Raw genomic sequence first — 13,250 nt, 5'->3', positions numbered from 1 at the left:
AGGGGGAGCTAAATACTGATTACACAAAAGAGTGTTGTTTTGTTTTAACAATTTGAGCACAGACTTCTACCCACGTTTTTAATTAACTCTTAGATGGACACGGAGTGCTTTTAGGTGAAGCGTGTTCATGGTCGCACTATAAATCTGGGAATGCGACCGTGCCATCATTTATCTTCTCAATAATGTCATTGTTCAGTAAATAAACAATTTTATTAGGCATCTATAAATGAGAGACTGAAAGAAATTTAAGTTTGTATATATCTACTCTTGGTATCGATGATCTTATATACTACAATTCCTGACTTGCCCAATTGTGGGAAACTGTCCAGTGAGCCTCACAGGTGGTTCCCTCAGTGATTGCTGTGGACACAGTCATCGTCGCATGAAGCAGTTATGTTTTCAGTCCTGTCCCAAATCTCCCATTTATTATGATCTAAGATGAATTAGATTCTGAAATATACACTGATATAAACCTAGTACATTTGACCAAAAAGTATTTATCCTGGTTGATTAGAGAGTCAGAAAACACCAGTTTGAATGGGAGTGGGCATTCTTTACTGTAGCATCAGTTTATTCTCAAATGATGCCCTTGATTACTAGGAATAAAGACAGACTTGGTATTAAGAATGTCACATTTGGAGAAAAACATGACTTTTCTAGGGCTGAAATCTGGTTTGGAATATTATTGGTAAATTCTGATTCTTAAGTTGTATAGTGGTTTCATTGTTACTTTATTATTATGCTTTCTTTTCATGATATACATTCTTTTATAAATATCAAATATTAATTTTTTAAGGAAGAAACTAGATTGGGTGTTTAGGGCCTAGTTTGTTTAGTCTGTGTTCACTGTTTCATTCATTAATTCATTCATTGTGTTGTTAAATGACGTGTGATTTGGGCAGGATTAAAGATAAGCGAGGTATTTTGTGTCCTTAGATTCTGAATGAAAATTGCAAAGTACACAACCTTTGTTTTTTTGGCTCCCACCAGCCACGTAAAGCGTAGTGCGATTTCATCCTCCTGCTTTCAGGTGGTGGCCGGCGGAGATCTGCAACCCCCGGTCTGTGCCACTCAACATCCAGGGCCTCAAGCATGACCTGGGGGACTTCCCCGTGTTCTTCTTCGGTTCTCACGACTACTACTGGGTACACCAGGGCAGAGTGTTCCCTTACGTCGAAGGAGACAAAAGCTTTGCTGAGGGACAGACTAGTATTAACAAGACCTTCAAAAAAGGTACGTTGGACAACGTTCACAGTGGCTCAGAACTAACACCCCTTCGTTGATCTTTCCACACCTCCTAACTTGCATAAGACGTGTTTCTGGTGTTAGAGAGTTTTCACCAGGTGTTATGATCCGGCCTCCATAAGTTTCCAATTACATGAGAACCACATCACAATCCAGTCAGCTGGAAAAATACATTCAGTGTAGTAGACTGTGCTGTGTACGTGAAAGGAGTTCCCTCAGTGACCTTACTACAAACATAGAGATTATTCTGGAAATACATAGCCTTCTTAATCAAGTGAAGCTCCTTTGTAAGATAGTAAGACTAAATGCTTCCCAGGAAGAGCCTTACAGCTGCTTTTGCAACAAGTTGCCAGGAAGTTTAGCTTTCTGGTTAAGAGTAAAGTGAATTTAAATCTGGTACGAGGGAAAGAGCTGCTCTCTGGTTCACGTGGAAACCTCTGATCATTGAAGTGGGACCTCTCCTCCAAAGCCACAGCCTGCACAGGGCACAGTGTTCAGCCGTAAAGGAGTTATATCCTATTTCAGTGTTACCCTGTCCTCGTGGTAAATGGTTATTTCCAGAATATAATTTTAAAAAGAAACCCTCCGGCCAGATTCAGTGCGTTGGGAAGGCAGGGTAGAACTAATCTCTTAATGTTTTTGTTTATGTGGTTTTTGGTATTTATATACTTTGTTTGGTCTTATTGGCAGCGTTGGAAGAAGCTGCAAAACGTTTCCAGGAATTGAAAGCGCAAAGAGAAAGTAAAGAAGCACTAGAGATTGAAAAAAACTCAAGAAAACCCCCTCCTTACAAACACATCAAAGTGAGTCTTTACCCGTGAAAACATTGCTCTTTGACAGACGAGATGAAATGCATTGCTCTCTTAGTAGTTAGAGGCCCTTGTTGTCTTATAAAAACTTCTGCTAATTACCACCCAGTCTTCTGCAGAACAACCTGAGAGCTTCTGCTGGAGTATCAGCCGGGAGCCGGGGTTGCTGCCCTGGGATGATGGGGGCTCTGATGAGCCCCTCACACCGAGGAGCAAATACGTTTGATGGGAAACCCTGTTCTTGATCCAGCAGTTTGCCGTGTGACCAAATAAAAATATAGGGATTTAGCCCCTTTCTTCCAGACAGCCCACAGTGGTTTTCAGTTTTGAAATTGTCATCAACTGGTAGAAGGAGAAATACACAGGATAAATAAGTGAGAACTCACATCAGGTTTTGATATTTTTGTCAACTAAGGAGAGACAGCTATTAATCTTAGCTTATTCATGGGGAAATTATGATCAAGATAAAGAGCCTTTCTCAGGGTCACACCACAGGGCAGTAGCAGAGCCAAGAGGGCCTGGGTGTTTCCTGTGTCCTGTTGAAATTCCTCCCTCCCATTTGTGATTTTGTTGTTCAGGCTAACAAAGTGATAGGAAAGGTACAGATCCAGGTTGCAGACCTGTCAGAGATTCCCCGCTGTAACTGCAAGCCGGCTGACGAGAACCCGTGTGGCTTGGAGTCCGAGTGCCTGAACAGAATGCTGCAGTATGAGTGTCACCCGCAGGTGTGCCCGGCAGGGGAGCGCTGCCAGAACCAGTGCTTCACCAAGAGGCTCTACCCGGACGCAGAAATCATCAAGACAGAGCGGAGAGGCTGGGGCCTCAGGACCAAAAGGAGCATCAAGAAGGTAGTGTGGGATGGGGGCAGTGGCGGAACAGACCAGGACCTATGCCTCTTAGAAATGCTTCAATAAGGATTAAATACATGGGTATTTATTCCAAAATTTTGAAACTTCCGAAGCTGAGAGTTTGGCACTTCTTGAGCAAAGAGGGAGCAGTAAAAAGAGGTAGTAATAAAATACACATAACACACCATTGTAAAGCAATTATACTCCAATAAAGATGTTAAAAAATTCTTTTTAATTAAAAAAAATAAAATACACATAACCTTTGGATTTCCTATGATCGGTCATAAAAAGGAGAAGGGACACTGGTAATTCTATTTGAAATAATTTTTACTTGTTAAGCAAACTAGATTTAAAATTTGTAAAGGAAAAAGAGTAAAGTTAAGGGCGTACTGAGACAGAAACTAGCAACTCCAGGACTTTGCTCCAACATCATAGTTCATTAGCCATGAAGCCCTGGTCAAGTCACTTAACCTCGCTGAGACCCAGTTTCTTCATCTCTAAAATGGACATAATTCCTACCCTACGTGTTTAAGAGTTGTTGCTAGTCTCAAACTAGATCATATATACAGAAGCAACTGGAAAAAGTTGAGATCTTTGATACTTATAAATTATCTTCATTCTTATACTTTGAAGCAATTTTTCAAAGCAGTCTCTTTGTTTAACATGAGAAATACATGCCCATTGTAGAAGATATTTTACTGCAAATAGCTCAAAGAAAATTGAAAATCACCAGTAAATCCTGCTATTCAAACAGTGGCTCTCAACCTTTAGATATCCTGAGACTCTTCCGGGTTCCTTGTTAAAACAGTGCCACCTGAAACATTGGTGACAGGCCTGAACAGTCTGTTTTAAAACAAGTCCCCACCTCCACCCTTCCCCCCACCTGCCAACATACAGAACTTGGAGCCGTGTTTAGTGAGACAAGACGGGCCTAGTGGGAATTTAAAATTATTCTTGGCATTTTTCTGCCTTTTAAAAAATCACCTTTGTAATGAAGAAATACCATATAATGTAGTAAAGAAAATCAAACAATACAAAAAAAGATAATAAAGCATGAAATTCCTCCTTCACCCTCAATTCCTGGTCTCCATAGGTTGGTCCATAGGTTGGTATGTAGCCTTTTAGAACTTTTTCTATGCAATTCTACACATAAACACATATACAAATACATATTCATATATTCTGTATTTGTAGGGTTTTTTAAACATCAATATAATCATACATATTATTCTTTTTTCCCACCTAATGTATCAGAAAATTATTTTTATGGTCGTAATACAGATTTCACCTCATTGTTTTTCATAGTCTCATTGTATTCCATAGTAAAATATACCATCATTTACATAGCCTGTTTTCCAATAAATATATGTGTGTGTGTGTGTGTGCGCGCGCGTGTGTGTGTGTGTGTGTGCGTGTGTGTGTGTGTGAGTGTGTGTGTACACACACACACATTTTTTCATTCTGTTGATCATCTGTCGTCTATTTCTGTAGGTCAGATTGCTTGGGTGAAACTCATTCATTCAGCACGTGTTTGTTCAGCGGCTTCCCTGTGCCTGGTGCTGTTCTAGGCACTTGGAAGACAGCAGTGAGCAGGACACCTTTGTGAGTCCACCAGGGACAGATGATAGACATGTGACGCCACTTACCACCAAATGCCACCAAGAAAAATAAAGCTGTCAAAGAGGGTAGGGGTGACAGGGACTGGGTTCAGGAAGGTCTGACCCGAACGTGTGAGCGAGGAGGGCGTGCAGGCACGTGGAGGAGCAGGCCGGAGTGAAGGCCCTCCTGCGCCGGGACAGCAGGGAGCTGGAGCGGGAGCAGAGGAGGGCCGGGGAGGTGGGCGGGTGGCAAGGTAGAGGGGCAGCAGGACCAGGTCTTGCGGGGCCTCGTCGGCCTCGGGACAGGGACTTCTGGCGGAGTTTAGTAGGGAGGGCGTCCGTCTGCCTCGACGTGTTGGTTTTCTGTTGCTGCTTAACAGGATAACCACAGACTTGGCAACTTACAGCGTAACACACAGCGTGCTATCCCACAGATCCTGTAGGTCAGTGCGTAGCTGGGTCCTCTACGTAGGGGCTCACGAGGTTGCGGTCAGGGCACTGACCTGGCTGGATTCTCATTCTTGTGCCTCAACTAGGGAAGGATCCGGCTTCCCAGCTTGCACGGATGCTGGCGCAGTTCTGTCTTCACGGCGCTAGGTCTGAGAGCATCAGGTGGTTTGGGTTTGGGTTTGTGGTTATTGTTGTCTTGCTGCTCTTGGCTTCTAGAGGCTCCTGCAGTTCCCTGCCAGATGGGGTTCTCCAGCATGGCTGTTTGCTTCCTTACAGCCAGCGAGGGAAAGAGACGCTCCAGCAGGATGGATGCTGAAGCCCTCATGTAACAAACTCACGTAATCACATCCTGTCACTTGGGCCACATTCTGTTGCTTAGAAGCAAGTCACAGGTCCTGCTGTCTCCAGGGGAGGGGATTACACAACGGCGTGGGCACCAGCAGGCAGGGGTCACTGGGGCCACCTTAAGAGTCTGGGCTTCAGAAGAATAACTTGGGCTGTACTGTGGGGAATTTATGATCATGGAGAGAGCAATAAAAAGGAGACCATTACAGTCCCGGAGAGAGATGCTGGTGGCCTGGACTAACTAGGGTTGTAGTTGAGTAGGAAGGAAGTGGTTGGATTTCTGACATTTTAAAGGTAGAGCCAACAGGATTTGCCAATGCGTTGGGTTTGTGGATTGGGTCGCTTGGTCAAAGGCCATCTGCGTTTAGAATGGCATTCTATAATGCACATGTTTTGATATTACTTTAATGCCCTGCATATCACTTGCAAATTTTTGCTTATGATTTCAGGGGAGTTTGGGGAGCCTTCCTGAAATCTATCCAGTTTAATACCATGTTAACATCTTTGAATAACATTTATTTAATAACACTTATTCTAAACCATATTCTAAGTTCCTAAATTAATGATATAATTAAGAGAAAAGAAAGTACAATCAGGATTATTCTGCACTTCAGCACTTGAGGAATTGCTAATGTTAAGACAATCGGTGTTTTACAAAATAGCTAGAAATATACAGTCACTGAACAGCATGATCATAAAGACTTCGTAGCAACATGGAGAAGGTTCGGGGATACTTAGGGGACAGAAACCAACTAGCAAATTGAATGTACACAGTCAGTCCCCTTCTTTTCACACATAACAATTCCTAAAAACGTGTGCCAGAGTTAAACAAGGGACTTCCTGTTATGATGTGGTTTCTTTCTTAGAAATTAAAAAAATTACATTAAGTACCGAATTAAACCCTGCCTTTTTGCCATTGCCTTTAAGGACAGATTTCTAGCATTTTAGAAGTTTTTTTTTTGTTTATTTGGCCACACTGCGCGGCTTGCTGTATCTTAGTTCCCCAACGAGGGGTTGAACCTGGGCCCTCGGCAGTGAAAGTGTGGAGTCCTAACCGCAGGACCACCAGGGAATCCCCTAAAAGTTCTTTATTTTGTTATTTTTATCCATAATTGAATTCACAGTTAATGGTTTTAAGTCCAGTGAGCAACTCTTTGAGGCTAAAGATTGGTCACTTTTTGGATGCCTAAAATATTTCTTTAACAGAATAGCTAGAGACATTTATTCACAATGGTATCGAGTTTACGAGACTTCCACGCCTCATGTTTGATATCAGCACTTTCACCTTTCTGTATTCACCAATTTTCATAGAGTAGTAAATATAAACTATAATAAATGGTTTTCAGGCCTTTAAAGCCACAGAACCCTTTCTTCAAATGAAACCTTAACTTGAATCCCAATTTGTAAAAAAAACATGAAGCGGAGCTGATTTGGTTTAAATTCTGCTCTGTAGGTTTTCATTAAAGGAAACTTGCCATAGAATAAAGTAACACTAGGTGGCAGTGCAGCCAAGATGGCAATGAAATCTTCTACCTGGTGAGGGTGGTGATACCATACAAAGGTGCAGAATGTTTTCAGCAGCCGGGGTCCAAGTCCAAACCGGGTGTAGGAAAAGCCACTCCGGGCCGACAGTGCGTGGTACCTGAATGTGCAGAGCGGTCCTGTCGTGGTGTTGCAGTTAGAGATGAAGCGCAGTTCTTTTCTAACTCTCTGTCAGAGCTTGTACTGTCAGTTAAAATGGGGGCGAGAAGCCTGAGGTGCACTCTTGTGGTGACCAGGCCCAGCTGAAACAAGCATGTGGCCGCCTGAAGCAGACGGGGCCCCTCCCCCATCTCACCCATGGCCGGCCGGCCACCCAGGGGAAGGCTGACCCACAGGCGCCCTTCTCTTGTACAGAAATCACAATCTTGTCTTTTTATCAGTAGAGAAAGGACATTGGCTTATGCTCTTAATGATTCATCAAAATCAGAAAATATAATATAGCACTCTTGAGATGACTGGTACTCTCAGTTCTGTGATACTAAGAGCTATGAGAACGGCTAGTGAGAATTTGTGTCGGGGGCCGGGGGAGGAACACAAGTCTGGTGAAGCAGTAGGCAAAATACATTTTAATTTACTGCCTAAGACATTTCTTTACCTTAAAAATGTATTGGTAACACCAGTAAATCCTGTAGCTAATGCTGTTGTCCTAGACTGAATCAGCCACGCTTTTGAGGTCAAAGGGTTAATGCTTATGCACTTGTAAACATGAAAGGTTGAATGTACCGTGTTTACACTTATTTAAAAAGGAGCTTATCGCTACACACCTGTTAGAACAGCACAGTGAGAGATAGGGACTCTACCACATGTTGGTGAGGAGGTGGGGAAACTGCACCTCTCATACCTGGGGAGGGGAGGGTGCAAGTGAGGAGGTGGGGAAACTGCACCTCTCATACCTGGGGAGGGGAGGGTGCGAGTGAGGAGGTGGGGAAACTGCACCTCTCATACCTGGGGAGGGGAGGGTGCGAGTGAGGAGGTGGGGAAACTGCACCTCTCATACCTGGGGAGGGGAGGGTATGAGTGCACTGTGGTACAGCCACTGCGGAAGACAGTTCAGCAAGCATGTGCTCACCATATGACCCAGCATGTGTCCCAGAGAAAGGAAAGCCTCTGTCTGCACAAAAACTTTATCAGAATGCTCACAGCGGCTTTATCTGTAATAGCCAAAACTTGGAGACCACTCACATGTTCTCCAGCCGGTGACCGGTCGCACAAACTGTGGTGCGTCCTTGCTGTGGCACAGCACTCACCGGTGACAGAAGAATGAACTGTTAATACATACAACTTAGATGGATCTCAAGGGAATTAGGCTCAGTTTTTCTTTAAAAATCCAATCTCTAAAGGTTACATACTGTGATTCCATTTATAGGACACTCTCAAAATGACGAAACTATAGAGTTGGACAAGGTCCTACTGTTTTTCGCACAGGGAACTATATCCAATATCCTGTGATAAACCATAACGGAAAAGGATATAAAAAAGAATATATGTATAACTGAATCACTTTGCTGTACGGCAGAAATTAACACAACATTGTAAATCAACTATACTTCAAGAAAATAAATGTTTAGAAGAACTATAGAGTTGGAGAACAAACTAGGGAGGGAGGATGGATGTGGTTATGAAGGAGAAGCACAGGGCATCTGTGCTGATGGGACAGTTCTGTATCTTGCTTGTGGTGGTGGTTACCTGACTCTACACCTGGCAGAATCCCATAGAACCACACACATGCACACGTAACACACACAAATGAGCGCCTGTGAAATCGGTGAAATGTGAATAAGGCCTGTAGATCGTACCAATGTCAATTTTCTGGCTTTGTTTTGTGCTGCAGTTGTATTTCCAGGAATGTTTTTGGTTAATTCTCGGATTATACATGTGGTGTTAAGGAATGCTTTCTAATAGGACACACTGACTGTACATTGATGTATTGCGTGCTCCTCTGCAGGGTGAATTTGTAAATGAATATGTTGGCGAATTAATTGATGAGGAAGAATGCAGATTGCGAATCAAGCGAGCCCACGAGAACAGTGTAACTAATTTTTATATGTTAACTGTTACCAAGGTAAAATTGCTTTTTTTTTTTGGTAAGAAAAAAGGATTTTTTGGTTTAAATTGGTGGTCTTAGGTTAAACTCAGTTTCCTTCCTCTCATTTGGTTTTTCTCAAGCAAATTATAATGGTTTGCAGTAGCCAGGGTGTGTCCCACTATAATATGCTCATTATACCAGAGTACAAAAGTGAACGATTACTGGCGCCTTGCACAGGTCATGTGAGACGCGCTGTGAGTGAGAAGATGACCAGGAACAGGGTTGACACATCTGGATTTGAGTCCCAGCTCTTAGTCACTGAAAGACCTGGCCCTCAGTTTCTTTATCCCCAAGGGAGAGAATTAGCTCTGTAATTCTAAGTTATAAACCACCAGTAAAGTTCTGCTCTAGCAAAAATCCTAACTGTAAATTGTTCTATATATTTAAACTTTTTTTATGAGTTAGGAAAAATGAATGCTGTCAAAAGAAAAACGACAGTAAAACTTCTGGTTTAATACATGTAACTGTGAGTGCTGTTTGATGCACATCACAGCACAACTATCTCATTTAATTTCTCCCAACAGTCCTCTGGAGTATAACCTTTAAAAATTGTGACTCACTGTATTGTACATCTGTAACTTATATTGTACACCAATAACTATACTTCAATAAAAGATTAAAAAAAAAACAAACGGTCCTCTGATTTACAGAGGACGAGAGACTGAGATCCAGCCATAAGTGATTTGTTGGATATCTTGTTACAGTTTAATGATGAGCCAAGACTCGTACCCACGTTTCCTGTGTTCCAGGCTGTCTCTAAAACTGAGTCAGAACAGCCTTACAAGAACCAGAAGTCATTGAAAAGAAGTACTATTTTAACTGATACGTCACTGTTTGAAAGTTTTACCACCTTCCTGAACATACACTTTATATACATAAAATGCCATTTATTTGTGACTGCTCATTGGCCCCTTAAATCCTAGCCTCGCTGCCGGTGACCCCTGCAGCCACCTGGACACCACTTGGGAGGCTCCGTCTTCTAGAGCTTTCCCAGACTATCAGAGTTTAAATTCAGGGAGCCAAAATGTTGAGCTTTTTATGGTATTTTGAACTTTTGTGTAAGTAAAAATAGACTCTGAAGATTATATCCCAAACTCTAGCCCTTCCATCAGTCAGATCTCCAAGTCTTCATTCAGAGAAGTTTCTTGTTTTTCCTGCCTCCCTCTTTATGGCCTAAGCTCTCATCCGTCTACCCCCCTACAAGCTTTGCTTCTTGCTTAGAGCAGGAAAGGAGGGCTGACAGCAAAGCACCATAGTTCCCGTCACAAGTGGCATCCGAGCTGAGAGCGGTCTACTCAGAAAATACCTGTCGCTAAGCCCACAGCCAGCTGATCTCAGTCGCATTATTCTGTGGTGTGTTTGTTTCTAGAAACAAACTTTAAAAGAAACTAAACTCCACTTTATCTTACTTGCTTTTGACTTGGTCATCATGTAAAGTAGAGAACTCAGTCAGTTGTGCCGCGAGCACATTTTCGGAGCTGTCGGTCGTCAGACCTCGGCTGGCGGCCGACAGTGCTGCCTCGTGGCTCTCGCCTGAGTTGGATGTTTCTCAGACACGCTTGTGCTCAGTTTCATGTCAAAGGAACTTTTCCTTTCTTTTCTTTCTGAAGGACCGTATCATTGACGCTGGCCCGAAGGGAAATTATTCTCGCTTTATGAACCACAGTTGTAATCCAAACTGTGAAACACAAAAGTGGACGGTGAATGGAGATGTTCGAGTTGGCCTTTTTGCTCTTTGTGACATTCCTGCAGGTAAAAGGGACTCTGTCCCCTCCCCGGAAAGCAAGTATGTCTTTGAGGGCAGGACATTCTGACACTCAAGTGTCAAGACAAGTTTTGACACTCAAGTATTTATTCAAATAAGATAAAGAGCTATATTTAGAATTGTTACCTGCCCGTAGGAAGTAAACATCTGTATCCTGCAAAAGGGAGCGTAGTAAGAGAGGGTATCACAGAATTCTGTGTCTATGATCCCGCTGAATTAGTTCTCCAAATTATTGCTGTCTGTATAATGTAACCAAATGTTTAAGCTTTTGTTTCCTTTTTTTTTCTTTAACATTAAAGAAAATATTAACCAGTTGTTACCATCAACTGGTCTCTTCGTTTGTTTGTGGGAGGTTGTTTTGTTTTGTATTTTAGTTTGAAAAATCAGTCTGTTTCAAATTAGACATAAAACGCTTCTCAAAGCAGAGTTACTGCTTTCATTTTTCCTTACCCATCCAGCATCAATAACAGCAAGACTTAATTTCTCGTTCGCTAAGTCTGTAGAAAAATGGGTGGGAAGAGAAATGCTGTAGCTAAAAGTGATGTAAACTGTGTTTCTAGCACTCGCTGTGGATTGCTGAGGTCCAGTTAAAGAAAGCTTGAACTGGGAATTCCCTGGCAGTCCAGTGGTTAGGACTCAGTGCTTTCACTGCGGGGGCCCAGGTTCGGTCCCTGGTTGGGGAGCTAAGATCCTTCAGCCAAGTGGTGTGGCCAAAAAAACAAAACAAAAAGACCTTTAAAATGCTAGAAATCTGTCCTTAAAGGCAACGGCAAAAAGACAGGGTTTAATTCAGTACTTAATATAATTTTTTTAATTTCTGAGAAAGAAACCACTTCATAACAGGAAGTCCCTTGTTTAACTCTGGCACACGTTTTTAGGAATCTGTTATGTGTAAAAAGCAGGGGACTGACTGTACATTGAATTTGCTATTTGCTGCATGGTGTGGCCAAATTAAAAAAAAAAAAAAGAAGACGAAAGAAAGCAAGCTTAGACCTCCTAGTTTGAGTCCCTGGGTCTTTGGTGTATGTAGTAAATGTGCATTTTGAAGTCTTTTCTGATCATAATGTGAGGCATTAATTACTGGAAGTGGTATGGCTGTGACAATTCCACGGTCATCTTGTTTCTTTAGAAACTAGTGTAAATTAGTCTTAGAAAAGAGAGCTAAGCTAGAACCCATTTTTCTTGAGCACAGATTTCAGATTCTTAATCTCTGTCACATGGTCTTTGACCACTTCAGTGAAAAGAATATGATGGTCTCTGTAGAATATTTATTTTTGTTTTAATCATTGGTGGATCGGATGTTTTCCTCTAGTTTTCTGGGATTTTTTCGTTGTTTTTTTCCTTTTTCCCATCACCGTCTTCAGTGTGGAACACGGAGGATGGAAGGGTCTTCATGTCAGAATTACGTCTCTTTTTTCGTTGTGAGGGTGTGTCTTTGACAGCATTTCTCTCCCCCCAGGACTTGAGTCTGAATACTTCTCTCTCTTGTGTTCTAGGGATGGAGCTAACATTTAATTACAACCTGGACTGTCTGGGCAATGGCAGGACGGAGTGCCACTGCGGGGCAGAGAACTGCAGTGGTTTCCTCGGCGTGCGGCCAAAGGTCAGTGGCTGCAGGGGGCGCCCCTGGGGCTGGGAAGGGGCTGCTGAAGAAGCTTGTTTGGGGCTGTCTCAGGAGGTGCTGGCCAGGGGGACCTGGTTGAATTTGCAGGCCAGCAGTTGCGTTTACCCAGAGTTTAGACTCCGACCTCCCACTAGAGCGTATCTCAGTGAGAACTGTTAGGTTCTGAAAATGTCTGTGTTTCTGACTGAATTTGAACTTAGCAAGATCTTTTTCAAAAAAAAATTCACACTATCCTAATACACTTTAGTGTATCAGAATTATACACTTTAAATTGGTGAACTTTATGGTTTGTGTATGCTATCTCAGTTGTCTTTGCAATTTAAAAAAAAAAAAAGCACCTATTCAAAAAATCAATGAAAAATGAATTATTTTTACTACAGTTCCGTGACAGGGTAAGCCCTCCTGGTGTTTTAGGTAACCGAACAACAGGTGAATTTAAATGAACGTGAGGTTGTAGGATCTCCCTTTTACGTAAAGCTTCACGCACTGTGATCGTTAAAACCGTGACCCCCTCTCTCCTGCCAGTCGGCATGTGCGTCCACAACTGAAGAAAAGGCAAAAAACGCTAAGCTGAAGCAGAAGAGACGAAAAATCAAAACAGAGCCGAAGCAGCTGCATGAAGATCACTGCTTCCAGTGCGGGGACAGCGGCGAGCTGGTCATGTGCGACAGGAAGGATTGCCCCAAAGCCTACCACCTGCTCTGCCTCAACCTGCCCCAGCCGCCCTACGGTGAGCCCAGCCTGCAGGCCCCGCCCGACTCCATCTCTGCCCACCATGCCCGACTCAGAATACGGGCGGTCCAGTCCCCCGTGTGGAGCCGTGGGATAGGAAGCGTTGGAAAGAGCAAGGAACAGTAGCAAGCAAAGGTTTTGCTAGTGAAACATCTGTCTCAGTGCAAGTGGGGGACGCCCGTGGGCCGGCAAGGACTGGTGTCTTA

At 42.9% G+C, this 13,250-nt stretch overlaps 1 protein-coding gene across 8 annotated transcripts in view; it reads left to right on the top strand.

Annotated features, from left to right (window-relative positions):
• NSD3 (nuclear receptor binding SET domain protein 3) overlaps nt 1-13,250 on the top strand; it is a 114,742-nt gene that overhangs the window by 95,395 nt on the left and 6,097 nt on the right. For 5 of the 8 annotated variants that reach the window (XM_032618272.1, XM_032618270.1, XM_032618274.1 and 2 more), the window contains 7 exons: nt 1,031-1,233; nt 1,936-2,048; nt 2,633-2,902; nt 8,783-8,899; nt 10,534-10,675; nt 12,185-12,291; nt 12,838-13,042. In XM_032618272.1, coding sequence (XP_032474163.1) covers nt 1,031-1,233; nt 1,936-2,048; nt 2,633-2,902; nt 8,783-8,899; nt 10,534-10,675; nt 12,185-12,291; nt 12,838-13,042 — 1,157 coding nt within the window. Of the gene's footprint in view, nt 1-1,030; nt 1,234-1,935; nt 2,049-2,632; nt 2,903-8,782; nt 8,900-10,533; nt 10,676-12,184; nt 12,292-12,837; nt 13,043-13,250 lie in introns of those variants that run through there. The other 3 variants (XM_032618273.1, XM_032618275.1, XR_004347844.1) reach the window with 3 other exon arrangements.

The sequence above is a fragment of the Phocoena sinus genome, chromosome 21, assembly GCF_008692025.1.
Source record: "Phocoena sinus isolate mPhoSin1 chromosome 21, mPhoSin1.pri, whole genome shotgun sequence".
NCBI classification, from domain to species: Eukaryota; Metazoa; Chordata; class Mammalia; order Artiodactyla; family Phocoenidae; genus Phocoena; species Phocoena sinus.
The sequence above is the reverse complement of the archived record's forward strand: the minus strand, read 5'-3'. Positions and strand labels throughout refer to the sequence as shown.